General features: G+C 47.8%; 1 protein-coding gene across 2 annotated transcripts in view; it reads right to left on the bottom strand.

Moving 5' to 3' along the window:
* Positions 1 to 27,140, bottom strand: part of Itga9 (integrin subunit alpha 9) — a 295,010-nt gene that overhangs the window by 194,247 nt on the left and 73,623 nt on the right. For both annotated transcript variants that reach the window (XM_034484311.2, XM_076917769.1), the window contains 4 exons: positions 26,854 to 26,944; positions 26,101 to 26,146; positions 18,511 to 18,665; positions 9,378 to 9,538 (listed from right to left, as the gene is read on the bottom strand). In XM_034484311.2, coding sequence (XP_034340202.1) covers positions 9,378 to 9,538; positions 18,511 to 18,665; positions 26,101 to 26,146; positions 26,854 to 26,944 — 453 coding nt within the window. The remainder of the gene's footprint in view (positions 1 to 9,377; positions 9,539 to 18,510; positions 18,666 to 26,100; positions 26,147 to 26,853; positions 26,945 to 27,140) is intronic.

The raw sequence follows: 27,140 nt of genomic DNA, 5'->3' as shown, positions 1-27,140 counted from the left end.
CCATTTATGCTTCTTTAGAACATAGAAGGCTGCAGAAAGCCTTTCACTCCACCCGCCCCCCCCCACACACACACACATGAGGGGAGAGGAGTAAGATCAAGCTGTTTCCATTAAAAAATTTAAAAACTATTATGATACCGTCTAATAAACTCAGCCAAAATACAGACCGTCTCTGAACCCAGCACACAAACAGAGCTGTGGTGTGCCGGTTCCATGGACCCTGAGATTCATATTCCTGTCCATTGCCAGAGCCAAATGAAACAAGAGCGAATGACTTCGATAAACAGCTGCGTGTGTAAAGGGTGACTCAGACAGTCCCACTCACTAACAAACGCACGGTCAGTGGAGTGAGCTGGCAGCAGCCGGTTTGCAAGACCCCACTGTGACATTTCCAAGAGCTCTGCAGGTCAGGGCTCAACACGTACGTTAGGAAGAGTCAGATGGAGTAGACCTGGGAGTGAGTTAAACTTCAGATTAAGATGAAGGTCACAGATGCTCAGAAGTCACCCTAATCACTTTGCCGTGTTTTTATCATGGTTCCGGCTCCTGGAGGTGCTTAGAAATATCAGATCCACTTGATAATAATGTGTTACCACACAGGTCTTCCAAACTAGCGTTAGTGATGTCATATGGCTACTTGAAATCAGCCAACAGTGAAATATTTCACCAGGAAACCAAGCAGAGGACTCACGTTAGTTCCCCACATCCAACAGCCTGTTGATACACATCGGAAGCCTGCCATTGCTCTACAGGGCAGGGTACCCCAAGCGACTGCGTCTGATGTCACGTGCTCAGAAGAGATGTTCCTGGGACTCAGTGGGGGAAACCTCTTTCTAGTTCTACAGCTATGGGCAACTTTCTCTAGTTTTCCTCCACGCGAGAGAAGCAGAGAGACCATCAGTTCAAATCGGTTATCTGCATAAGCAGTGCCACCATATGACAGCTAAGAACTGAGACGTCCTGGCTTCCAGTCCTATTTGCCAGCTGGAAGTTCTGGGCAGGTCCTCACTTACCCCATGCCTTATTTCCTATGCACAATACTGAAGATAATGGCAGTGAGTATTTCACAAGTTGTAACGGGCAGTGACTGTCACATCCTAGATGCCCAGTTTGTGCTGCCTGCTCCTGTGACTGCCACCCAGAATGGTGTGGAATTTTTTTTTTTTTGTCCTAAGAATTGTTTCCAGAGGGAAGATAACTACCAAAGGCCTGATGCTAATTTCTTATTATCAAACCTCACGTTCCCCCCAAACACACTGCATTACATTCTAAAGGGCCTCGTAGAGGAACCAGGCTGACTGCCAGATTTCGATTTCTTCCAAAAGAAGAAATGTTGGCCGAAACAAAAGGAGATAGCTAGGCATTACGACACACGCATCAGTGATTTTGGCTCTTGAGAGGTGGAGGCGGGAAGATCAGGAGTTCAAGGTGAGCCTCAGCTAACAGTGGGAGGGTTAGAAGACATCCTGGGCTACCTGAGACTGGGACTCAAAACAAAAACAAGAAGGAAAACAGCAAAGAAAGAAAAACAAGCAGAAGCTTGAAACTTTTTAAAAGTGAGTATATAGGGATGGGAGAGGGTTTCCGCAGTTAAGAGCCTGAGAGTGTATTGAGTGAAATAAAGCAAACTCAAAAAGTGCAGTTTGTCACAGTTTTGTCCATAGACTCACTCAAACCTCAACATACCCAGAGAGGGGGACTCTCAGAAGATACGCCTCAGCAGGCTGGCCTGTGGGCGTGTCTGTGGGGCACTCTCTGGATTACTGATTGATGTGGGAGGGTCCAGCCCACTGTGGGCGGAGCCAGCCCAGGGCTGGTGGGCCAGGGCTGTATAAGAAAGGCAGTTGAGCAAGCCTCAGGAAGCAAGTCTGTGGACAGCAACCCTCCACGGCCTCTGCTTCAGTTCCCGCCTCTGGGTTCCTTCCCTGACTTCCCTCAGTGATGGACTGAATCCTGTAAGCCTCATAAGCCCTTCTCTTTCCAATTTGCTTTTGGTCAGTATTTTGTTACAACTGCAGCCAGCAAACCAGAACACTGGGAACTGGAGTGGAGAGCAATCATTGCACTGAGATAAGCCGTGTCAGCAGGACAATCGTCACAGGTCCCCTCTACATGGAATCTTGGGGACATATTTAATGGAACGGACACACTGTGGGCATGGAGGTAGAAGAGGAGAAAGGAACCCAACAGAACGGCCGTGGGGCAAATCTCTATGCACACCAGGAATGCACATGCCATAATGACACCTCTGTGCTGTGAATATGTGACAAATCAATTACGTTTGGTGGAAAAGTAGTTTATATATGCCAAGCCTGCACTTCAATCTACATGCCAATGAACTTTAGTAATGGGATCTGCTCACACAGCCATGACCTAAAATGTGTCCCTTACCCCCAGAAAGTCTCATTTGTCTTTGGTGCTAGTAACTGTCATCTCTCTCCAAAACCCTTGGCCTCCAGAAACCCCTGATCAGCCTTCTGGTTTATTAAGTGGGCTTTTCTAGAATGTCACACAGATGGGAGCAGACAGTCGGTAGCCTACTGCATCTGGTGTCTTCATACAAAGCTTCTGGAGGTCACCCATGCTAATGTGTTCTGAGTGGTCCGTTCTTTGCCAAGCAGCACTCCATCATATGCAGAGGCGCTGAAGTCCATGCTCCAGGCAGTCGGAGGCAAGGGAGTTTCCCACAGCGCATTGCAACCTGCTACCTTCCAGGAGGCACCATAGCTTTCTAAATATATTAGCATGCGTTTGCAGGACAGTCTAAGAAACTGAAAACAGTTGCTGTAGGGACAGAAGGGGCTGAGAGACATTCTTTCCTTCTACACTTCTTAGAATGGTTTTCAAAACTTAACGATGTTTCTCTAACGCCCCTAGGTCGCGAACCTGAGAAACCATACAGCTTTAAATATTTTCAGCTGTCTCTCTACGTTGTCAAAATGGCTGGCTTTGAGCTATTATTTCTCCAGAAAAGGAAGAACCTTTGCTTGTTTCTTTTCTTCACTGCAACTGAATGTCCTTTCCTTGATGTGTGTTTGACTGTGTGTAAGTAAGTGTGTATGTATAAGTCTGTGTGTATGTGCATGTGTGAGTGTATGAGCACATGAGTGTGTATATGTGTGCTTGTGTATGTATGTAAGTGTGTATATGAATGTGTGCATGCCTGTAAATGTGTGTATATGTGTGCATATGAATGTGTATGTATGTGTGTATGTATATGTATGTGTGTTTATGTGTGTGTATTTGTGTATGTGTGTATGAGTCTGTATGTATGTGTTGTGTATGTGTGTGTAGAGTGTGTGAGTGTGTATGAGTGTATGTGTGTATATGTGAGTGAGTGTATATGAATGTGTGTGTGTGTGTATGTGTGTGTGTGAGCTCTCCCAAACCTGAGAACCATCACTCCATGGCTGTTCTGCAGACTCAGCATATGACTGAGCTGAGGGCTCGCAGGTGCTTTATAGGATGCAAGAATGGGGACAGACCCAGACACCTGAACAGAGCCCAAGGTGTGATCTCAGCCCAGAACAGTACTGACCAGTGTAAGACCCTGCCAGGCCAGGAGGGGCACCTGTTCCTACAAGTAGGGGCCACAGAAACTTGATGGAAGTCCTCTTGCAAGCCCCTCCATAAAACATATTAGAGCCATTTCAAGGAGAACTGTGACTTCCCAGAATGGCCAAAGCACTTTAGAGTCCTGTCCTTGTGGGGTTTTCCTAGGTTTGCTTTTAACATTAATCACTATGATAGGCTCTTGGACAGATCAGTGGCTCAGTTCTATTTAACAAGAGTTTTTTTTTCTTTTTATATTTGTGTGTATGTGTGTGTGAGGGGGGTTGGCACACATGTTGCATATGAACACTGCGTGTGCATGCCAAGGCTAAAAGCATGGAAGTCAGAGGACAAATCTCAGAAGTTAGAAATTTTCACCATGTGGACCCAAGGGTCGAGCTCAGATTGTCAGGCTCTGTAGTAAGTGCTTTTACCTGCTGAGCCTCTTACCAGCCCTCAGGGGTAACGGGGGCTTCTGGAGGTCATTACTGACCCTCACAGGGGGAAGGAAGGGGCAGGCTTCATGGTTAGGAATCCCCCCCAGCCCCATGGTTGTGGCTTCATGGTTCCTGGAGGCTGCTCACTGGCCTGTCCCACACTCCATCTAGTGCAAGGTTCAGGACACGCTTCCCTGGGCACTTCCCTGGGAGTAGCCACCTCTGATCTAAGTGACATCACCTATCAGAGTAGTCCTGGGACATTTGTTCCTGTCCCAAGCTATCCTGCCCACCTTCCCTAACACCGTTTACTGGTTTCTCAGAGCTATGAGCTCTGTTCTGTAATAGACGCTCCCTGTGGTCCCAGGCTCTGTCTAGACCAATTAGTTATTCCAATATGGTTCCATGTTCTAGGTGTTTATTCTGAGCCTACTATCCCAAAGCGGGAGTCTGCTGGGGGACCATTTCCAGAAGGCAGGAACGTGAGGGACGTTCCTTATGGCCTGGGACCATGACTGGGGCTGACCTGTGGTGGGACGGAGCCCTCAGAGACAGTCAGGCATTCAGCAGATGATGAGGGAAGAGTCGTGTTACACAGAGTATGACGAAGGCTGCCATGTGGGCTGATGTATGTTCTGTCAGTGACACTCAGCATGGCTCTATAAAAGGACCATCAATTTAAAAAGTTACCCCCTGGTCAACTCTCTATTCATCCTTCCGATGGCACCAGGGGGAGCACATCACTGTGGTATCCGATTGTTTTCAATTCTCTCCCGGTCTGGTAGTTTCCCTTTTTAACACACAGGGTGGGTAGGCGCCTCTGCAGAGACTAGGAACTGACCAGAATTCCACAACAGCGTCCTGACTTCAATGGGTTGCTTTTGTTTTCCCCCCCCCCCCCCCGCAGTTGCCTTCTGGGATGGGCAATGATTGGTTTTCTGTTTACACAAGGGCACTGCCCCTCTTACTGTACAAAAGCGCTAAATGTCATCTGGGTTAAAGAGAAATTATAAAAGCAAACATGTAGGGGGTGGGGCCTTAAAACAGCAAGAATTCAAAGAGCAAGCAGGAGGTGCAGGGCTCGATGCAGACACAAGAACTGGACCTAACATAACTGAAGGGCTAGAGACAGCAGCAGGAGCCCAAGGGCCACGGTGGAAAAGCATGGACCCAGGTAGCTCAGAGAGAAGGGTAAACTGAGGCTGAGTGCTTGAGAGCCCAGAAGCCAAGAGGAAGTGCTCTGGGTTTTACCTGTGACATCTCCAGACCACTGGACAGTAGGGGAGGGTCTACCTCCAAAGCCAAACTGGTTGAGAGGAAAGAAAGAAGATAAGTGGGGTCCATGACATCTGGGGATCAATCAAGGCAGCCACTGGAACAGTGTCAGCACTGCCCCAAGAGGAGGATGTGTCTTGCTGCAAACGTGGAACCTCCCCAGAGGTCCCTTCAGGAGCAGAGAAAGGTACCACACAGCTAACCCAGGAGGCAGGTATTGGCCCAAGCTGGTCTCCGCAGTGGAGAATATCACCATATTTGGAGCGAAAACTTAGGGGGAGAAAGTGGAAAAGAAAACAAGAGAGTACTGAACAGGCTTAAAGACAGAAAGAAAAATGCCTAAAGATAGCCTAAACAAAACACACGTGGCCCCAGTGCCGGCCTGTCTGCTGGCCATATGGTGTGTGATAAGACCGGACGTTTGCATTTGTCTTCCATGACTTGTCTGCCGAGCTGAGCAGCGGGCCTGTGCAGTAGAGACCTCGTGTTGTGCTCCTCCAGCCCTGACTCTCAGATTCCAGTCTATCCCCCCAGGCTGGGAAGCAATCACAGCCACATCCCCTCCCCCACTCCTGCTGCCCCATCTCAACCCCTCACATAAGCCACAGCCTCCCCAGCTGTTTTCCCACAACCCCTGTAGGCCATGGGGCTTATGGCTGTGAGCTCCCGGGCCAGCTGAGTCACAATGGGGACAGCTAGCTCGCTCATTAACATTTTCTCTTACTCAAATAGTCCATGACTCCCCCCAGGTCTTCTGTTGGGGTGCAGGTAGTAAACTGTAGAAGAGGCTTCTTCACTGCCTTGAGCATTTCTTGGAATTATGTCTCTTTCTGGTATATCCCCCTGCCTCATCTGCCCACATAAGAATAGCCAAACAGTACCTATAAAGTACCAATCCACTAAAGCAGGTCTGCTTTCTTTCCCAGAAAACCCCAAATATCCATACCCAGGAGACCCAACCTCAGTCTGCAAACTGTTCTAACCAGACCTCAGTTTCTGTTCTGATCCGCTATGTTTGGACTGCGAAGCCCTGTTGTGGGGGTCACTGGAAGTCTCACCTGGGGCTCACTAGACATGCCATTGGGATGCTGAGCTAAACGTGAATTTTCAGAGTGTTGTGGCAGTTCACGCCTGTAATCCTGGCACTTGGGAGGCTGAGCCAGAAGGACTGAGTTTGAGGCAAGCCTGGGAGACATGTGAGTTTCAACCCAGCACAGGCGACAGGGTAAGACAGTCTCGAAACAAACTAATATTTTTTGTAGGTATCTAGTATCAATATCAACTACTCTATATCTCACTATGACAAAAATACCCAGCAAGCAGTCCTAGAGGAAGAGGGGCTTATTTCGGCTCACGGTTTAAGCGCACAGTCCACCACAGTGGGGACATCCTGGTGGGAGCTTGAGGCAAGAGGATCAATCACACTGCATCTGGTCAGGAAGCAGAGAGAGAGAGAGAGAGGGATGCCGGTACCCAGTTCACGTCCTCCTTTTTATGTAGTGCAGGGCCTAGCTTGGAAGATGGTGCTTCCTAATTTTAGGGTGTGTCTTCCCACTTCAATTTGCCCAGTTTAGGTTGTCCCTCACAGGTGTGCCTGGAGCCTCGCCCCATATCAAGTGTCTCAATAGCAGTAACCACCACAGCATCCCACACAGTATCTGGGTAATGCCAAGTCCCCCTTTTTTTGCACAGGGACGTGTTCCTAGATATTCTGTGGCTATATGAAACTGCAAATAATACCAACCATTAAATAATACTTAAAGTTCATAAATTAGACAAAGAAATAACTAAAAATGGATGCACAATATCCTCTGGTAAAAGTTACTTAACATTTATTAATTTAGACTTTTTTTTCATGTAATCGTATTGGACCTCAAAGACCTATAGTGACTGACACCTCAGAGAAGCTGCTAAGAAAGGGGATGTTGCACACATGTAAAAAAACAAACAAACAAACAAACAACCCTGTTTATCTAAAATCCAAATTCAATGGGAAATCTTATGTTTCTATTTGTTATATCTGGTAAATGCTTATAACAGAAGAGGCCAACCCAAGCTTTGAGGCAGCCTTCCTCAGGGACCACCACAGAGACAGCTCTGGGCCAGCCTGCACTTCACCACTGCTATTCCCGAATGCACTTAGCCAAGGCCGGCGGCAAGGTTCTCCGAGGCTCTGTCTTGCAGCGATGACTTCTAGTTGGTATGAGCCATCTGCTATGACATTTTCAGCCAAAGCAAGAAGTTGCAAAGAACCTCAAAGGAAAAGATTTGTGGCGCAGACTTAGCACAAGGAAGCCCCACGCCCTAGCAAGTGCCAAACATAGCCATTTGATACATCTTGAGGTTTGCACTCGAGCCTCTCCTGAGCAGCCCACACCCTCACTCACAAACCAAAGGAATCTAAGATCAAGAAGGGCAGGGTAGGCTTAGCAAGAGCATGGGTGGCTTTATAAGTGGCCAGCAGCCTAAGTCAAGGGCAGCTGGCCTGGGCAAGCCCTGACATGAGTCTGGCAGAAGGCAGAGCCCAGCCCCATGGCAAAGCATCTCAGGTTATGAGCTCATGGGCTCCAGGCCAGGAGTGGAGGCCACACTCTACACACAGCCTAGACGCAGCTGTTACTATCTGACTCTGACCCCAACGAGGCAACAGCGGGAAGACACTTCAATCTACAGATTCCCATCTGCTAGACATCTACGGCTAATAATATTATGTCAAACTAAACAAAATTTGTGTTTATGTAAGTAGAATGTTGGAAATTATGTATGTCCCAACCAAAGGCTGATAACCCCGAGAATCTTCATCAAATTCCGTGCAAAGTTTTCATATTCACTGTGTAATATTTATCTTTTGTTCTGTTTTGAGGCAGGGTCTGACCATCAAAGCCCAGACTAAGCTGCAACTCTCTAAGGAGCCTGGACAGAATTTGAACTCATGATCCTCTGCCTGTTCCTACCAAATGCTGGGATTGCCACACTGCTCTGGGTAATGTTGATGCTAACGACTACTTTCAGGATGACTGTCACATGTATATTTTAGAGAGGCAGAGATTCCCACACAGGGCTCATGTAACTGATCCACACTGGGGTCTGTGAGATTCAGCCCTCCACCCATAGGCATTGCACCAACTGCCCAAGCCATGGGTCTGTCCACCTTTGCTCTCTGGCTCTGCCTATGGGTCAGTGACTGACCATTCTACATCAGTAAGCAGGGCCAAAACTCTTACCTTGGGCAGTGGCCTCTCTTATCACCAAAGCCTGGCTTCCTGAATTACATGGAAATGTATTCAGTAAATAATTTCAAGAAGAGAAAACCATTTGGAAGTATATTTGGAGAAGGGGAAGAGACCCCCACAAATGCACTCCTAAAATAAATAGAAAATAATCTATTTTGCTTTGAGGCAGGGTCTGACCATATAAGACCAGACTAAGCTGAAACTCTCTAAGAAACCTGGGTAGAATTTGAACTCATGATCCTCTGCCCATTCCTACCAAGTGGTTGGGATACAAGATGTGTGACCCAACCAGTCTTTAAATGGATCTCTGACTATGAGTTACTATGTCACGCAGTAGACCACTAAGAAGGGCGTCCAGAATGATGCAATCGAAGACCCAGACAGAGCATGGCTTCTGAAACTTTCCTCCCAGTGACTACCAAGTTTCAGAGAGGTTGGAAACCTCCCAAGACAACAGCACAGTCAGAGACTGTCACTGCTCTTCTGCCATCCTCTACCCCTTCTCAGAGGCTGAGGCTACAGTGTGAGGGACCAGTGTGATGATTCAGTGGGTGGCACTCCCCTCCCACCCCTGATGACAGGAGTTCAATCCTCAGAACTGCCTAGAGGCAGAGACCAGAACCAATTCCACAGACATGGTTTTGACCACACACAGGCAACAGGGCAGGTGTGCACCTCTCCACAAGGCAACAGTGTTTCCAAACGGAATTAAACAAATAAGATGGCTGTCGGCTTTCAACTTTAAAAGAAGAAATGCATCTTGTGTGGTAGAGTGGGGCAGTCAGAGGCTACATAATGAAACAAAAAGTAGCTCATGCTACTGCCAAATGACCATCTGTAGAAATCAGAATTGGAGGATGAAAAAGAAGAGGAGACTGACCTTGACGTGGGCCACGTAGTGATGACACACCTCGTCCATGTGTGTCAGCTGCAGCCTCTCCGACACCTGCCCTGCAGTCTCTCCCAACAACACAAAATAGACTCTGGGCAGCTGGCCCTTCTCCTTCTGCGCCACATCAGCCGTCAGATTGTAGTTCAGACCTGACAGTAAATAAGGGTCAAAGATGTCAGCAAAGATGGACATAGAGTGCTGAGACGCTAAGCCCCACAGTCCTGTGGAGACCTTATACACAGTTCACACAATATAGGAAACTGCCCTGCAGCCCGCACCCAGAACTTCCCAGAAGCCTGTAGTCAGGCTATGGCAGACCCAGGGTGACATGTCTTCCCAGGGATTCTGTGCACATCAGACTTAACGGTTTGTCCTTGTTCAAACCTCGTGTCTTTGTGAGATGCCAACAGAACCACCAATATGGATATAGTCAGTGATTACTTTTATCCCTTGTAGGGTGCTATTCTGATAGGCCAGCATCAGAGCAACGTAACTAGAAGGGATTAACATCATGAAAGTGACTTTTATTGAACTATATGATGTGATACAGGGAACAACTGCTTTGCAATAATTCCGTATCTCTCACAAATGCCGAACCTTCTCCGACTGTGTGTTACCCGTGGTGGAATGAGGTATCAGTCAATACACAGACAAAAAATAAGTTTACTGTTATAAAGCCCCATACTTGGAAATTGAGGTACAGGCTGGGGATGGCTTTATTCTCAGGGTGCCCATCCTTCTAAAAAGACTTTGGCCATAGTGGCTCCTACATGGTGCTTTTCTTCTGAAAACTCAGCCCCTATACCTGAGAGGACAACGCCAGACAGAAGAGTGGTCAAATGCATGCCAGGTAAACCCAGTAGACCTTGCCTCCATCTCTTTGGAGCCTGTAAGTAAATAGCCAGCTGGATGTTCTACTAGGTAACTGAACTCCGCCATTAGCAGATCTATAGTCCTGTTCGCTGCAGCAGGGGCCAGCCCCCTCTCTCAGCCATTTTATTTCTTAACTCTTTTGTGGGTTCTGGGGTTATTGTATTTTTTAAAGTTTTTTTTTTTAAACTTATTATGTCTGTGTATGTGATTGCATGCTAAATAAAAGCAGGTGCTCTAGGATCTACAATGGGGCATCAGACCTCCTGGAAATGGAGGTCCAGGTGGCTGTGAAGCTCCCTAGCTTGGGTCCTAGGAACCGAACTTGGATCCTCCAGAAACTCCAGTCACTGAGCCATTTGTCTAACTCCAGGAAGTATAGTTTTCCATGGTAGACAAACAATAATGTCTGCCCCTAAAATGACCAGATGAGATAGCTGACCAGTGGGGAGGCCAACGAGCCACCCCAAGCCATCTCCACACAGCCATCTGTCAGAAGCTGAGCCACTGAAAGCCATTGCCTGGCCAGTGTTTAAATATGGTGAGGCCAACTCATGGGACTGACTGTGTCCTTAAACAACATCAAAGAGACCCGCAACCAAGGGAAGCTTGAACAGGGAGGGAGAAAGGTGATTGGACAGCTGTCTGTGGCTGCGCCTCGGCATACTTTTGCCATATCTAATGGCTTCCCTGGGTCTCTGCCATATTACGGCTCCCATCATGCCCAGAAGGCAGATTCCTAGCTAGTGAAGGCTATGATGCCCTAACTTGCATATTCCAACAAGCAGCTGGTTTCCAAGGCAAAGCTGGGTCACCAGGAGGGATGCAAGACATGGATCATCCCGGGAGATTCTAAGAAAAATACTTTAGTAGAGAAAACAAAGGGTAGAAGCAAATGTTACAAGTGGACTCTATATATAGACTGGCAAGGGTTTGAAGAAATCCTCTAGGTCAGCTTGTGGGAAACCTTCATTTTTTGAGACAAAGGGACCTGAGGCTTCAAAAGGGAAAATATTCAGTCTAGCCAAAGAGCCATCCACTGTTCAGCAGAATCAAGACTTCTCCAGATTTAGTCTGGCTCTTCCTACCACCATACAGTCTGAGAACTGACCTGAAACCTCTTACTCTCTAAACACAGAAGTGGCAGAACCAAGCACAGACTGAGGTCCACAGTCAAACTCTAAGCCAATCTACCGTTGACTTCAGGCAGCAACGACCCAACAGTATGAAAGGTTACATTTAAATGAAGCGAGTTTCAAAATGCTATTTAGCAAGATTCCATCTGGGGATGCCCACTGCTTGGTCAAGTCAGAGGCTGTGGCTAGAGCTTCATGGTCTTAACAGCCTCTGTCCAGCCATCCTCCCGGCTGACAAGTGAGGGCTGTCCATATCCCCCAGGAAAAGGAAACTGGGAGGGACAGCAGACCCTGGTGATCCAGCCAGATGAGCTCAGAGAGAATGGAAGGAAGACAGGACGGAAGGTGTGGATTCCAACACACACCCTCTTGGCCTTTTCCAGTCTCTCTGTCTCCACTAAGGTACTTCTCCAGTTCACGCTAGAAGTCAGCACCCAGTCCAAGCAGCACCCAGCAGGTGGACAGTGGTTTCTTTGCACCTAGGGCACCTCACACTGAAGCATGAGATTCTCCAACAGGACTGAATTTAATGGACCCATAGTGGTGGCATGCTTAGTCATACAGCCCCTATTTAGTTTGCTAGAATGACTAATTTATGTGTCAACTTGGCTGGGCCTCAGTACCCAGTCAAGCACTGAACTGCACACCTCTGTAAGGCTCTTTTAAAATGAGCTTGACAGTTAAATTATTAAACTTTGAATGGAGCAAAACAGAATTCATAATGTGGGTGGGCTGCATTAGTTTGAACATCTTAAGAAGACAACCCCTCGGATCTCTCTGTAGCCCAATAAAAAGCAGTTTTGCATCTAGCTTACCTACAGACCTGCAGCTTCACTTCAGCTCAGCCCTCTGCCAAGGTGTGCCCTGAGACCTTTGTCTTGGGAGTCTATTGGGGGAGATCTCAGATTAACACAGGGCAAGACAGAATAGGGGAATGACTTTGGCTTTCTGTGCATGCCCAGAGCTGTGCTGGGTACTTCATAAGTATCTACTGCTCAAAGTATCACTGCAGTCACTATTGAAGATTCTGGAGACTCATGGAAGGAGTCTGCAGATCAAACAACAGAGCCACAGATGAGACAATGGCTCTGCTCTGGGTGGGGCATGTGGAAGCCAACCCCTTAACCTAACAGATTTTTCTTCAATGTTCAAGTGCCTAATCCCAGACACTGTACCAAACAGACCTAGTTATTCAATCATCAAGAGTAATCAGTCCCTCTCGAGAGCTGCCTTCTTCCAGGTATAAAATTTATCTTGACATTTTAAGTATATAGAAGTTGAGTCTACATCAGACTCTTCCCTTCTAGAAACAAACAAGATTCACCATGAAGAAACTCCTGAGTGAGGAGAGTCTGGGAGCTGCCAAGAGTAAGAAGAAACAGCCAACTCTGAAGCCCTCCGCTCTCCAATGGGAGCTTTAAATAGCTCCCACTCAAATGCCCTACACATGGGAGGCTGGAGCCAATCAGCTTGCTTGGGGTCGGGTGGTGCCTCAGCAGCAACCCCCTAATGCAAGCCAGCCCTGAAAGCCCCTGCCCAGGAGGATGCTGGTTCCGGTTAGCGGCAGTTCCCACAGCACATGACACATCAAGTTCTTCCTTCTGGCAGTTTGTGTCTATGCCATGTCGAATGATGTCATGTGGTGGAAAAGCTGACTGTCCCCAGTTGTGCCCCTCCCCTCCCTGCCCCAGAGCTGGTTCCCAAAGGCCCCCCACATGGGCTTGGGCCGGGAGAGCACCAGCTGTCTTGAATCAACGGAGGCTCTGGTCTGTCCCAGCCAACACCAAATCATTCCCAAATCTCCATCAGAACGAGGTTTCAGCTGTGAAAGTCGACTTGCAGCGTCTCCTTCCAGCGTTACTCAGCTTCCGTCAACACATCCCAGGAGAGGTGGGAAAGGGACATTTTTATGCTGCTAGCTTTTCTTAATTCTTCCTCTTCTCCTCCAAAGATTGCGATATTTACTTGGCAGTATAATTAGTTTCTTAGGTAACCCCATTCCTTCCACGACAGGACTTTCCCTTTTTTATCCCTACACTTCAGGGGACCAGAAGCTTTGAGAATATTCTCTTCATGTAAAAAGCTTTCCAGAGTGGATACACCACCTCTAACTTCAGGAAAAAAAAAAAACGTTTGTGGGCACCAGGTATCTGCTTCCAACTGTATTTCTGCTATGCCTGTGGATGACCTGAGGGCCATCCTCAGGGGCTGGGATCTACAGACTATCTGCAGACAGTGATAGAGCCCCTGCTCATGCAAAGCGTTGTCAGGTTGTCTGTAAGCCAGGGAAATGTGAGGGTAGAGCCTATGGGTAAGGGGCAAATCACTCTTGGTTACAACACTCAATTCTCTTTTGTGGCTGCCAGGAGGCTCTAGGAAGCTACAAGCAGCCAAGGATGAAGTATCTGAGAATACGCTTTGGAATGAGCTGAACTCTTGTTTGAAACTGCTTAGTGAAACATGGGGTAAACCTGTTCGTGGGGCTGCCTGCTGCCAGCGTGGGAAGCCAGCCAGCATGCCACTTGGCACGTGTCTAGAAGGGCAAGTGAGGAGACCTCTCCCGCTAGAATGTGAGTCTGTGCTCTGTGCCCAGGGCTGAGCACAGAGTCTGGCAAAGCTTCCTCATGCTTTGCTGATCCAAGAGCCCAAAATAACATAGATGAGGCTCATTCTCCCACCTCCCTGCCTCCAGAGTGTGGGGTGAGCACAGAGAATGCCCTCTGAGAACAGTGCTCTCTGGCATGGGAACATGGCCTCCTACTTCAGATCCCCCATGAACCCAGATGCTTCTCTGCTGCTTTATGAAGCTCCTGGTTCTCAGTTCCAAGCCCAGTGCCCACTCCGCTGTGACTCTGGGGTTGGGAGCCCACAAACCTGTTTTGCCAACAGCTCCCTGTGAGATTCTTCCAATAATAAGAGGAAGGAGGGAGGAAGGGAGGGAGGAAGGGAGGGAGGGACAGAGGGACAGAGGGACAGAGGGGGGAAGAGGAAGAGGAAGAGAGAGAGAGAGAGAGAGAGAGAGAGAGAGAGAGAGAGAGAGAGAGAGAGAGCCTGTGAGGCTGGAGGGGAAAGAAGGCCTTGCTCCTCCCTGCTTATTCATCCGCTTAACCAACTACTTTTTTTTTTTTTTTTTTTTTTTTTTTTTTTTTTTTTTTTTTTTTTTTTTTTTTTATGGCAGCTGGCTCCAACAGCCATAATTCAACTCCATAGTTTCTTCTCCATGATGCAAAGCCCTCGTACTTTCTCAGAGGGGCGAGTAGCACCATCCAGTGCTCTCTGCTTAAAGATTTGGGTTGGAGTTGCACAGGGTCCCTTCGGCAAACTCTCAGGTTCTGATAAACCCAAGGAAGGAGTTAACTGAGTGTGACCTTGACTGGCCACCCGGAAGCTTGGTAAAACACAGGTCTCTGTGTGCTACCTCAGAGTTCTCATTCAGTTCGTGCATACACAGCTAACTAGAAAGCTTGCAGGTGAGATGCCACGCAGCTGATCTGAGGGGCTGGCTCGGTCCCAGCCACGGCAGTTGTCCTCTGCAGTTACAGCTGCTTCCTCTCTGGCCTGCTCAGTCCCTTCCAAGAAGAGTCAAATCCTGTTAAAATGTATGCTGTGGCAATCTGTTTCCTCGCTGGATTTTGCTTATTACTGGGGCCAAGGCAAATTCACCCCTTGTGGACACCCCATTTCTCATAGTATTCCCAGAAGTCACCATTTCCCCTCTACAAGCTGACCTTGAGAGCTGAGCTTTCCCATTGCTGAAGCAAGATGGAAGAGACAGTTGGTATACATGCCCAAGCCTGGTAGGTTCCAAGGACAAGAAGCAGTAGCCTAAGGGAACAAGACTGCCACAGCTGCTCTGTCTCCCAAAGCCATCCTCCAAACAGGTCATGTGATTGAAGACCCACCAGATTGATGCCACAGAAGATCTCATCCTTGGTTGTAACTCAGATGCCCAGGTGGGGCTGCCCAGATGCAGCCAACTGTTGGTAAACAGCCCAGGATACAGAGACACTGGGTGTCCAGATGACCTTTTCAGACAGGTATCACCAGATAAACGACACCTATCCAGACAGGCATCACCAGGCAGTCCGTAGACAACACCCAGGATCCTCAGAGTTCCACTGTCAAAATGGAAGTGGGAAGGAATACAGAGCCCCCAGCTCTTCATTCTGAATGCAGAGGCCTAGGAGATGACCCTGAGTGGAGGATCCTGTGCCCTGGAGTTGCCTATCTTCCCTCAACCTGGAGACACGATCTTCCTAACTCTGTGGAACCAAGAGTCTCCTTCTTGTTGACTTTGAGGGATAGCCACCACAGGCCCTGGCCTACACAGCTCCAGCAAGCTACCTCCCTCACTGATGACTACATTTCTAGAACAATCATCCATTTTTCTCTCTCAACTCTCTGCTCCACAGCCAGCTTGTTCTCTGGACGGATGGCTTCATTTCTAATTGAGGTGTGCTTCATTTTCAAGAAAATGACAGAAGGAAATGGAATGATAGTTCAGGAACTCATTCCCTAAGGAGATGTAAATGAATGCCTACCCCCTCTCAAGAGGGGTTCAAGGGCCCAGCAAAGTCTGGCTGTGATCCCCTAAAGTCCAACTTGGGGAAAACCTATTCTCAACAGGGATCGAGTGGGATTATTGGGCTAGCTTACAGAACATGCAGGAAGAGTTCTTGCAGGAGTGTGGGTGACTCCAGCCACACTGCAAAGTCTCACCCCAGCATAGACAACAACTTCCCCACAGCTGAATGGTCCACACCTCCCCAGTGATCTTCCAAGGCCACACACTAGCATACCAGAGACTGTGAGGCCAAGTGCAATTAGGGCAGAATGACCTACAAGAGGCTGAGAGGTATGGGTGCAAATGGCTGGAGTCTCAGGTGAGTCCAAGGCCCTCCCTCTTCTTCCTTCTATAAGGGAACAGACAACAACCCCCATCTCGGGGCCTTGAGTAGTCCCTGCTGTTCAGATAAAATGATGGCGGTTGTCCCCGGAGGACAGCGTCTTACAACAGACCAACAAGTGAACTTCTTACTGCCCCATCGATATCAACACCCTCCACACCTGAATCTTTGTTCTCCCATGTGCACACACATGTTAGGCACTTTCTTTAAGACTCAGTTGTAACCGGAGCCCCAACCTGAGTGCTAAATGATAAAGATCTCTTGAGAGCCTCAGAGTACAAAGGGGACATTTGTCTTCAATGACCCGTGTGACAGAGGCTAGGGACATGACCTGAATGGAGGATGCACAGGGGCCAAACCACCCACTACTGTCCACTGCCCAGGTGGCTCCTCACTGCCTGTAAGATGCATATCATCAACAGCCTGCCTTCCCATAACTTTTCAATCCTTTAAGGGCCACAGTCAAGCTCAGACCCTCACAGATTTTTTTTTCCCTAGTGGTCTGTGAAAAGCTGTTGTGTGACTTCGTCCCCAGAAAGGGCCACCGGTTGAGAAAGAATAGAGGTTCCAGCCCATCTCCTCACTCAGCCCTGGAGTCTCTGACTCTGGGCTTTCTTGTCCTTAAACTCGGGTCTCGGTTTCTCCTGTGTCCCAAATGCCACTTGCATTCACGGTCTCCGGAACAGGGATCGAGACTATAGAAGTGGTGTCTGCCACCACGTCAGGAGCAGGACAGTGGGAACTCCCTACAGGTCTGCAGCACAGAACTGTTTCCGGTGCAGGATCCAGGTGGACGCTCGTAAATAATTATCGAATGAGGATCAGCGTGAATAATTGCTTGCACCTCTACTAGAGCTCTAAAATATCCTTTTTATGTGTAACAACATTAAGATCTGGAGCTTGAGGGTATAGGTCTGTGGTAGGCATATGTTTATCAGGCAAGTCAGCCTGGGTTTGACCCCCCAGCTCCAACATAATAATGACTTACAGCATCCTGTGAAACATTTGTTAAATATTCTAATTATCACGAGCGGATCAGAAATGGTTTTTTTTCATTAAGACTCTGATATCTCCACCAACGAGGGTGATAGAAAGAAGACAGTGATCAGAAAGTGCAGCTAAATAAGCATGAACCCCAGCAACAGCTGTAAGAACTTAAAGGAGTCTCCTTCATGGACTATATTTAAAACTTGCATGGATCCTCCCCTCCCAAACTTATCATATGGTTAATGTTCAATGTGGCAATTTCTTTTCTGAAAGAAAAAAAAAATCTTTATAAACAAGTATAAGGTTTAATTGTGGAGTTTGTTCAGTCCAGTTGATCGAGGTAATTTGCCAATGAGAGAGCATGGGGGCCGGCATGCTGGTGTAGAGGATGAGATTTCTAAAGCCCAGCTGAGGGAACGACACTACACACGTGCGTGTGGTTTTGCAGGTTTGCGGGTTGTGCATAAGTGTGAACTCCGGAGTAGTGCTTCTCACACTTAAATTGCACACAAACCTCACACAGAACTTGCTCTCAAGTTGACACAGCCTGAGTCATCAGAGGGAGTCTCAACTGAGACTTGGTCCGGATCAGTTTGCCTTGTGGTCACATCTAATAGAGAGTGTTCTTGATTGATGGGCGATTTGGGAGGGTCCAACCCCACGTGGTCAGCGTCATCTCCCTGGACTGTATAAGAATACTAACTGACTATGAGCTTTTTCCAAACTCTCTGAGACGCCAGAGTAATGCCACACTCTTCAAAACCTAAGCCCTGGGAACCCTCACATTTCCATCCGGAAGCCAGCTGTGCACTCCAGGTACCTCCACCACAAGCTTAGTGGGGGCCTCCAGATTCCTATTGTCTCCTTGTGTTAATGCATAGAGAGTTGCCTGCAGAAGAGGCTCAGGCACTCCATCTCAGCAGCCCACACTCTGTCCCGCACAGTGAGTTCCCACCTGGTCCTCATGTATTTGGGGAGTGAATGCTGGAGTGGATTCTCCTCAGTGTTATGTGTCCTAGAGCTGGAGGGTGTGTGAAATCTGAAATATGTAAATGAGCAGGGAAGTGGAAGGAAGAGCCTCAGAGGAAGACTATCCAGTCCACCAGACCCCCTGCCTGCAAAGCCCACCGGGACATAAAGGGAGAGGAGACTTGGAGCATCCCCCAGGTTGTAACCTCGAACCAGCTAAGACTGATGAGTCCCTACACTGTGGCTCATTACCGATTTCTCCTGGTACGTTCTTGCCACGGAATCGGAAGCACACGGTGACGTTCAGGCAGTTCACAGGCTGCTGTCCGTCATGACACTGAGGCGCTGTGATGTTGATGGAGCCTGGCAGGAAGATGGAGACCTCCACAGTGATGACCGGTCTGGCCCTGCAAGGGCAAGGAGGGGGAGGGGAGCCCTCATTAAGTGGCAGCTCTCAGAACCAAACATGAACTATACAGGCAGAATAGATCCCGGGCCTTCAGCCAGCGTTTAATTAAAGAATGAAATGCCCCAAGAGAGAAAGGCCAGTGTGCTCTCTGTAAGTACTTTTTCTGTTTTTAAAAGTAGCACATTCCCTAAAATACTAATGGTTTGCTTCCCGGTAACAAAGGCAAGTTAGTTGTTAATGAAACACAGCTGGCTGAGGCCATAAATCAACAACCAGATGCTGGGTGATTATTTAAAATTTCACCCAAGAAGTTCCGCTTTCCGTCTCGTTGGGGAGACACTGTCGAGAAGTTTCTACAACAGAAGCCGGGACTCAGGAGCTGGCCGGAAAGTCAGGGCTCAGAGACTAGACACAGAGCCGGCTGTGACAGCTTACTCCTGGAAACCCAGAATCCCAGTTACTGAGTCAGAAGGATTTCCCAGAGTTCCAGGCCAGTCAGGGTACCGGAGTGAACACTTGTGTTAAGCCAAAAGAAGCAGGTAGTGGGGGAGAAAGACAGAGACAGCCACTGAGATGGAGAATACTGGGTATATTCTGAGTGGCTTCTCCCCCATTGCTAGTGTGAGTTAGAACTTGGCAAATTTCTATCTCATCGACTTGGCCAAATATCCTCTTTTATTTATATCTATCAATGATTGAGTATGCTCTGAAAAGAATTGATTACTGGAGTCCCAGCTGTTACCAGCAGAACACTTCAAGGAATCAGCCCGTCTGGTCTTAGGACAAAATGAAATCCAATAAACACAGCCCTCTTCCTGACATGACTATCCGCCCCAGCTCCTGATGGATGGCGAGCATCCCTGGATTCCCCTGGGGCATCAAGACAAAAGCTGCGACAGAAGCAGGCATCTCTTCCCCATCATAAACATCTGCTCAAAGAGGTGTCACCTAAGCTGTGGCTTAACCTTCTTCCCCCCAACCCCCACCCCCCTCATCCCCCAGGCCTCACAAAGAGAACCTTTCACCTCTCAGGAGCCCTGGCCTTCATGCTTCTGGAGTGACATGAGATGAAGGGGCGCCAATAGCATGGGAAAGATGTGTTGGGCTAACAGGACAGAGGGAACAGAGGACCAATCAACCCCAGGACAAGAAAACATTAAAGGAAAACCTGGCCACGTAAGGCACTGAGAAGACACAGATGGCACAAGGAGATCCCATTGTAGCCACCATTGCAGAGACAGGAAGGCCAAAAGCAGGGTAGCTGTGACCGGGCAGTGAACTGGGGGACTCTGAGCAAATCTGGCTACAGGGCAAAATGAAGTCAGGCAACACTAAGGTCTGAAAGAAACCAACATCCTGGTCTCTCCGTGTTCTTTCTTCCTGGAAGATGCCAGAACTACTTACAAAGTAGTTCACCACACTCTTCATCAGTGTACAAACGGTGTCATGATTAACTTTGTCAACCTGACAGGATCTGGAGTCATCATGAGAACACGTGAGGGGGTTTCTAGCTTAGCTTAAGTGATGCAGGAAGACCCACCCTGTGTGGGGAAAGTGCCACTCATGGGCTGGGGGTCTCGGGCTGAGTGAAAAGGGGAAAGCAAGCTGACTGGCAGCATTTGGCTCTCTCTGCTTCCTGACTATGGATGTGTGTGACGCCCTGCCTACGCCTGCATCTGTGACTTCCAAATGGACTGTACCCTTAAACTGAGAGTCAGAATAAACCTTTCCTTCCTTGACTTGTTAGGCTTTATTTTTTTTTTCAGGCATTTGTCACAGCAATAAAAAGTAGGCAATGAAGAAACTGAGGAATGCTGTATAAAAGCCAGCTGCTTATCCCCTCAGAGCTAGTCTCTTCCTGGGAACCCTCCCTAGTTCTTCCTCACTCTCCCTCTCTCTCCCTCTCTCTCCCTCTCTCTCCCTCTCTCTCCCTCCCTCTCCCTCCCTCTCCCTCCCTCTCTCTCCCTCTCTCTCCCTCTCCCTCCCTCTCTCTCCCTCTCTCTCCCTCTCTCTCCCTCTCTCTCCCTCTCTCTCCCTCCCTCTCCCTCCCTCTCCCTCCCTCTCTCTCCCTCTCCCTCCCTCTCTCTCCCTCTCTCTCTCTCCCTCTCCCTCCCTCTCCCTCTCCCCCTCCCTCCCTCTCCCCCTCCCTCCCTCTCCCTCTCCCCCTCCCCCTCCCCCTCCCTCCCCCTCTGGAACCCTCCCTAGTTCTCTCTCTCCCTCTCCTTCCCCCCCCCCCCCCCCCCCCCCCCCCCCCCCGTGCAGAGTCTACCCCTTTATCTGCTGGTCAGAAAGAAGGCAGGGTCCCTTCCTAGAGAGCTCAACTGAGCATGATGGCATAAGCAGGAGACAGAAGGAGAAGTCCAGACAGACCAACTGTAGAGAGAATATCCTGCGTATTGCATGAATGTATCACCTGTCAATTAAAAAGCCTATGGCCTATGGCTTAGGCAGGAAAGGATTCTGGGAAAGAGCAAGGCACGGGAAGCTGTGAGAAGATGGACACAGGGTACCTGAGCACAGGTAACCAGGCCTGTGACAAAATGTAGATTAAAATGAATGGGTTATCTTGTTCTAATCTAGTCAAAGAAGAGCCTAGATATATGGACAAGGTATTTGTAAATATATTTTGAGTCTGAGTATTATTTCTGAGAGCATGGGGCTGGGAGGAAGAACCAGGTGTAACTTCAACAAACCACCTCACGAAGCTTTGAAAGGGTGGGCAAATCCCTCCTGGGCCCACCTCCTACCAACATCTGTTACACCAGGTCTCTGGGCTTTTTTTTTTTTTTTTTTTTTTTTTTTTTTTTTTTTTTTTTTTTCCTTCCACTTCAAGTATTGTTTTTGGCTGAGGAGAGCAATCTTTCATAAGCCTCTCTGGTCACTTCCTTTGCTCTTTGGTGGCATAGCACCAGGCTCCTATCACCAGAACACAGGACCAGCCCCCATGAGCAAACTTCCTGAGGGCAGAGCTGCTCATGCTACTAGGGTGGACCCCACCTGCCACTCACCAACCCTGAGATAACAGAGGCAGGGAGGGGGCACCCGAGGACAGAGACGGGAGTGCTTTTAAGACTTCAAAGAAGCAGGTAACTAGAGTGCTGTTCACTGGCAGAGAGATCAGATTTTCACATTGTACTTCCAGGTAAATAATAAGAGTGGACAGGGTACAGTTTTCACCGGGTGGCATTCTACTTCTCCTGGCAGGGAAGGGACAGGTGAAGGCTACAGGTGAAACCAGCTCTGGGCTTTCCCCTGTGCAAGGAGCTCATCTGCGTCCACAGATAAAGGTCAGGTTCTCTCTTAGCCACAGCGCAAAGCTTCCCCCAAACCCAAATGCATCCCCTCAGTGCCTGCAACTACATCGAACACTGAAGCTATCTGCAGGCACGTACACGCCTCTTTGCTTGTCTCACCCCAAATCAGAAGAAACTTCAAATCTGACTTCCCTGAAACACTGTCCCTGAACCATCTGTGGATCCATGTACTCTGTAGCCCAGCTTCAGGAGCAGCAGCCAAGACCCACTCTTCCTCAGTCACCCCTGTCTCCTTCCCCCTAACCACAGCACTGTGGCCCCTGCCACACAATATCCAAAAGCTGCATCAGACAATACAGTGGCTGACCTTTAGTATCACTTCTGCCAGGACATGCCCACCTGGTCCTTTTGGCTTGAATGTGACACCATCGTTGCCCCTGACCACATTGCCCTGCTCTGTTATCCTACTGGCCCTTATCACCATCTGGAATTTTTTTAAAAAGCCTGTCCTAATTTGCTTTCCTGTTGCTGCGATAAACACCATAACCAAAAGGAACAGAAGGAGAAAGGGTTTATTTCAGCTTACAATTTATGGGCCATTATCAAGGAAAGCTGAAGCAGGAGTTTGAAGCAGAAAACATCAAGGGTCATCGTCTATCAACTTCCGCCTCTGACTTGCTCAGCTAAGCTTTCACTTTCAGACCAGGCCCACCTGCCTTAGGGATGACACCGCCCACAGTGGGCCAGGTCCTCCTATATCAATTAACAATCAAGAAAATGTCTCACAGGCCAATCAGATGGAACTAATTCTTCCACTGAGGCTCTCTCTTCCATGGTGTGTCAAGCTGACAACCAAGTGCACCACCACAAAGTTCCTAGTTCTTCACCCATAAAGCAGGTTAATCGCAATACACACACCATGGAGCTGCTTAGAGGATCAGCGGTCAATTCATGCTGTGCATCCAAGACATGAGTAGATCTCAGAAACATTGAGTTGAGTGAAAGAACTCAGAAATTAGAATGCATATGGTCTAACTCCACTTATTTGGAATCCCGTAACGGGCAAAAGTGATCTGTGGTGACAGAAACCACAACAGTAGACGCCTACTGGGAGAAAGATGCAATTAGAACATAGGAAGGCTGGTAGAGAAAGGACTCATCATGTAAGCCTGGGGGCTTGAGATTGATAATCAGAACCCACATAAAGGTAGAAGGACAGAACCATTCCACAATGTTGTCCTAATGTGCACCGCTCCAACACAATAACAATGAGAAATAACTTTTAACAGCATAAGGAAATGTGCAGGGTGGCAGAAATGTACTTTGTCTTGATGGTGATGTAGCTTGCATGGGTATGCACACCAGTCAAAAGTCCTTGAGACACATGCTCGAAATAGTACATTTTGCTGTATACACATAAATTATAATCCAAGAAAGAAAGAAAACACACAATGAATGTAGTCATGCACTGCATAACGGTGAAGACAGACCACACTGATGACGGCATCGCATAGTAGGGTCATAGCTGCTTTAGCTAGCTGTAAGTACATACTGTTAAACTCAGTCATGATGAAACCACATACTGAAGCACCCCTCTGAAGGCATGCTTGTGGCTAAGCACAGGACTGTCCATAAAATGTTTAAGTAGTGCCTGGTGCATGGGAGGCCTTCATCAAGGTGACCTGCATCATCATCTATTTTTATGCGGTTCACTGGCTAGAATCAAAGACCCAGGACTAGGTCTGCCATGTTCTCTGTCCAGTCTCTAGCATCCAATACATGCACTGTTTCATGTCAACAGAGCAGTGTATGTAAGCAGAGACAGCTGGGCATGGACTTCTGTGATGCTGGCATCCCCATCCCCCTCTGAAGCTCACTTGGGCTCATTGTCCTGCAGTGGGCTCCTCACTACGTCACCCATGTGCAGTCTTCCTGGACTCACATGGTTCCACCTCACCAGACTCGACCTTCTGCTCCATGCTGGAGTCTGGGGTCTCCCGTCCACAGTGACGGTGTCTCACTTAATATTTGTACCCATGGAGCAGAGAGATGAACAGAAACTCCTTTGTGTTTGGAGCTCACAGGGCAAGAAAGATGAGGTCCCAGCACTGAGCGGAGAAGTGAGCGTCATCTCCCACCCTTACCCAGAAACTATCTCACTCCTTGTAAAAGAAAACTTAGTTTTTCCCAATGGAGTCTCCATGAGTATATAAACCACACATAAGGGCAGGCCTCATGCCCGCAGTAGATGACAATACAAAATCAACTTGCTGGGATTTCCAGAGATTTGGTTGTTTGTTTTGTTTTTGTTTTTTCCTGTTTTTTTTTTTTTGTTTTGTTTTGTTGTCTCTTTGAGCTCTTTTTCTTTTTAATTTTTCACTTATCTATTATGGTTTCCGATTTTGTGGTTTTTCTTTTTTTTCTTAAATACTGGGTATGTTTTCTTTTTGTTTATTTTGTTTTGTTTTAATTTCTCTGTTTTCTAAGGAGAGGAAGAGAAAGAAGGCCCGGGGTTGGGTGGATGGGAGGAAGGGAGGATCTGGAAGGAGATGAGAGAGCAGAAACAGTGCATAAAAGAGAATTTATTTTCAACTAAAAAAAAATAATAAAGCTTAAGAGACAACCAATGCTTTTAATTCCAGCACTTGGAAATCAGAGGCTGTGGATCTCTGTGAGTTCGAGGCCAGCCTGCTCTACAGAGTGACTTCCAGAACAGCCAGGTTTGCACAGAGAAAGCTTGACTTGAAAAAACAAAGACAACTATGTGCTTGGGCTATCAAGACAGCCGACTGCACTCTAAGAAGCCAGGGCACGTGTTTCCTCTAAGAGGAACCCTGAGAACCACAAGGAGCTGTCAGATCACTGTGAGGGGAATACAAACCTCACAGGCTCCCCCAGCACAGCCCTCCACTGTGGCCTCGCCCAAGAGGAAAGCACCATGCCAGAGAATAGGGAGGAAAAGAGTAGAAACTAAGTCATGAGGGTGATAATTTAAGAAACCAGGGAGGTCTGACTTTAGCATCTGGGGAATACATTGTTATCTCCGATACTGCAGGGCTTCTATGTAGATGATACAAAACCAGGAAGCAGAATGTTAGAAAGTCAAATTCAACCATATCCACACAAGACCAGCTCTTCTTTCTACCTGGCTCTGACTCATAGTTACACGTTATCAACCCAGAGCTTCTGGAAAGATTCCTGTTATTGTCTTTGGCAGAGGAAAATCCTGGAACAGAGGGGGTCAAAGGGCTTGCCCAAGAAGCTCCACCTAGAAGGGCAGAAGCAGGGCTTAAACCCGCGCCACCTGCCCTCCGTGCCACACCCAAATTCAAGGTTATTCTGGCTGGCACTTTGGCAATTCAAAGTTTGGAGCAGTCTAGTGGTCAGCTGGTTCTTTCCTATGGGGTACGTCATTCAAGAGACGAGTATGTCCCTCCGGGGAGGCTTGGAGAAGGCGAAGCTAAATCCAAAGCATCTGTAGTGGAGGGCTATACGGGCTCTGGATCCCTTCCAGCTGGAAGACCACAGCAGTTTATTTTAGAACATTCTGCCATCGGGTTATTAACAGAACTGTTGGCTCCCACTCCAAAGTAAAATTCTGCTTCCTCTGACTCACGCAGACAGAAATACATAAGATGGTACACGGGTAGAAGTGGTGCTCACTAGGCTTTAGCAAGTCCTGGGCCCAAGCACATGTCCCTCACCTCTGCTGTGCTAGTGGACAGACAGGAGGCTCCTCGTCCCTGTGCTTGAGGACCAACTGAGTGATGATCCTGGGTATAAAGATAAAAACCTAGGCTAGACGGGGTTTCCCGGAGCTTTGAGTGTCTGTGTTTATAGGAAACAAGAATGTTTATATAGTATGTCAACAAAGGGGGATCGCCATGACCAACAGCAAACAAGCCTTGAATTAGGGTTTGGGCCACCCCAAACCTTATCAAGATGTCCCAGAAAGGTCTCAGCTCCCTATGAGCTAGTCAAGGCCCACACTCTGGAACGCTGTGGTAAAGAATGTGACAGAATAAAGGGATCATTCCTGTGTATGCAGAGCCTTCAGCCTTCAAGGAGTAGAACAAAAGAAAGAGCCAACTGATAGGATCTGTCCCAGGCCTCCCCAACAAAGCTCCGGCTGTTACTCATGAAGAACATGGCCCCTCAAGCAAGAGCCAGACATCTCACCTGAGGAGAACCACGCTGTCGGACAGGAAGGCTCCAATGGTGACATCTGAGAACAAGAATTCACAGACTCAGAACCTTGTGGAAACCAGCCCCAGCTGCCCTTTGGCACAGCGCCACCGTGACAGAGGCCCAGCCTTGTGGTCAGGGAGCCTTCCTACTGCTGCTGTCTGGCTATGTAATGACTTTGTAAGAATTACAGCCACACTGTCTTAAGTGTCAGCCAACCACATGTGGGTATGGAGGCCTGGGAACAGAGCTGCATGTGTAAAATACATAGCAGATTTTGAAGACCTAATTTTTAAAAATTAACTCATTAATAACTTTTATATTAGCTATACGTTAGAATGATAAATGTTGGCTATATTGGACTACACATCATGAAGATTAACTTCATCTTGTTTGTGTCTATTTTTCTGTAATTACTAGCATATACTATAATATATAAATATATCACTAAGCAATGATTAGCTTTAATCATTAAGCCACAGCAGATATTATTTTATTGGAATATATAGTTTACTGTAATCTGTGTTTGGTAGATAACTTTTTAGTGATTTGAAAGCAGATCTTTTTGCCAAGAATTTGGGTTTTCTTAGCAAGACTTTGTACACATGAACTTCTCATTGTGGCCAAAGCCGTTAAAAGTCAGCTACAACGCAAAAGTGAGAACAACTGTTAACTAAACTGAAAAGCTATCTTATCTCACACACCTATCTTCATTTATCCGGCATGGTTTTGAGAAAGACAGCTTACCAGGATAGCCGTTACCATCCATATCAATGCCTCCTGATATGGACTGTCCAAACATCCGAAGGGTCGGGTTTATCTTCTTCCCAGACAGCTTCTGAAACAGACAATAGAAACACGGAGTCACAGGAGGGTAGTTAGGACCCGGGACTGTTGGAACTCAGCTTCCTCAGGGCACTGGGTCTGAAGTTATTGATAGAAGAGAAACTGTTGGCAGGATTTGGCCAGAGGGTAAACCGTAGTAGGTTCTTGAAGATCACACACTTCCTCATTCTTGTTTGCCTTGGCCAGAT

The sequence above is a fragment of the Arvicanthis niloticus genome, chromosome 21 (assembly GCF_011762505.2).
Source record: "Arvicanthis niloticus isolate mArvNil1 chromosome 21, mArvNil1.pat.X, whole genome shotgun sequence".
Lineage (NCBI taxonomy): Eukaryota > Metazoa > Chordata > Mammalia > Rodentia > Muridae > Arvicanthis > Arvicanthis niloticus.
The sequence above is the reverse complement of the archived record's forward strand: the minus strand, read 5'-3'. Positions and strand labels throughout refer to the sequence as shown.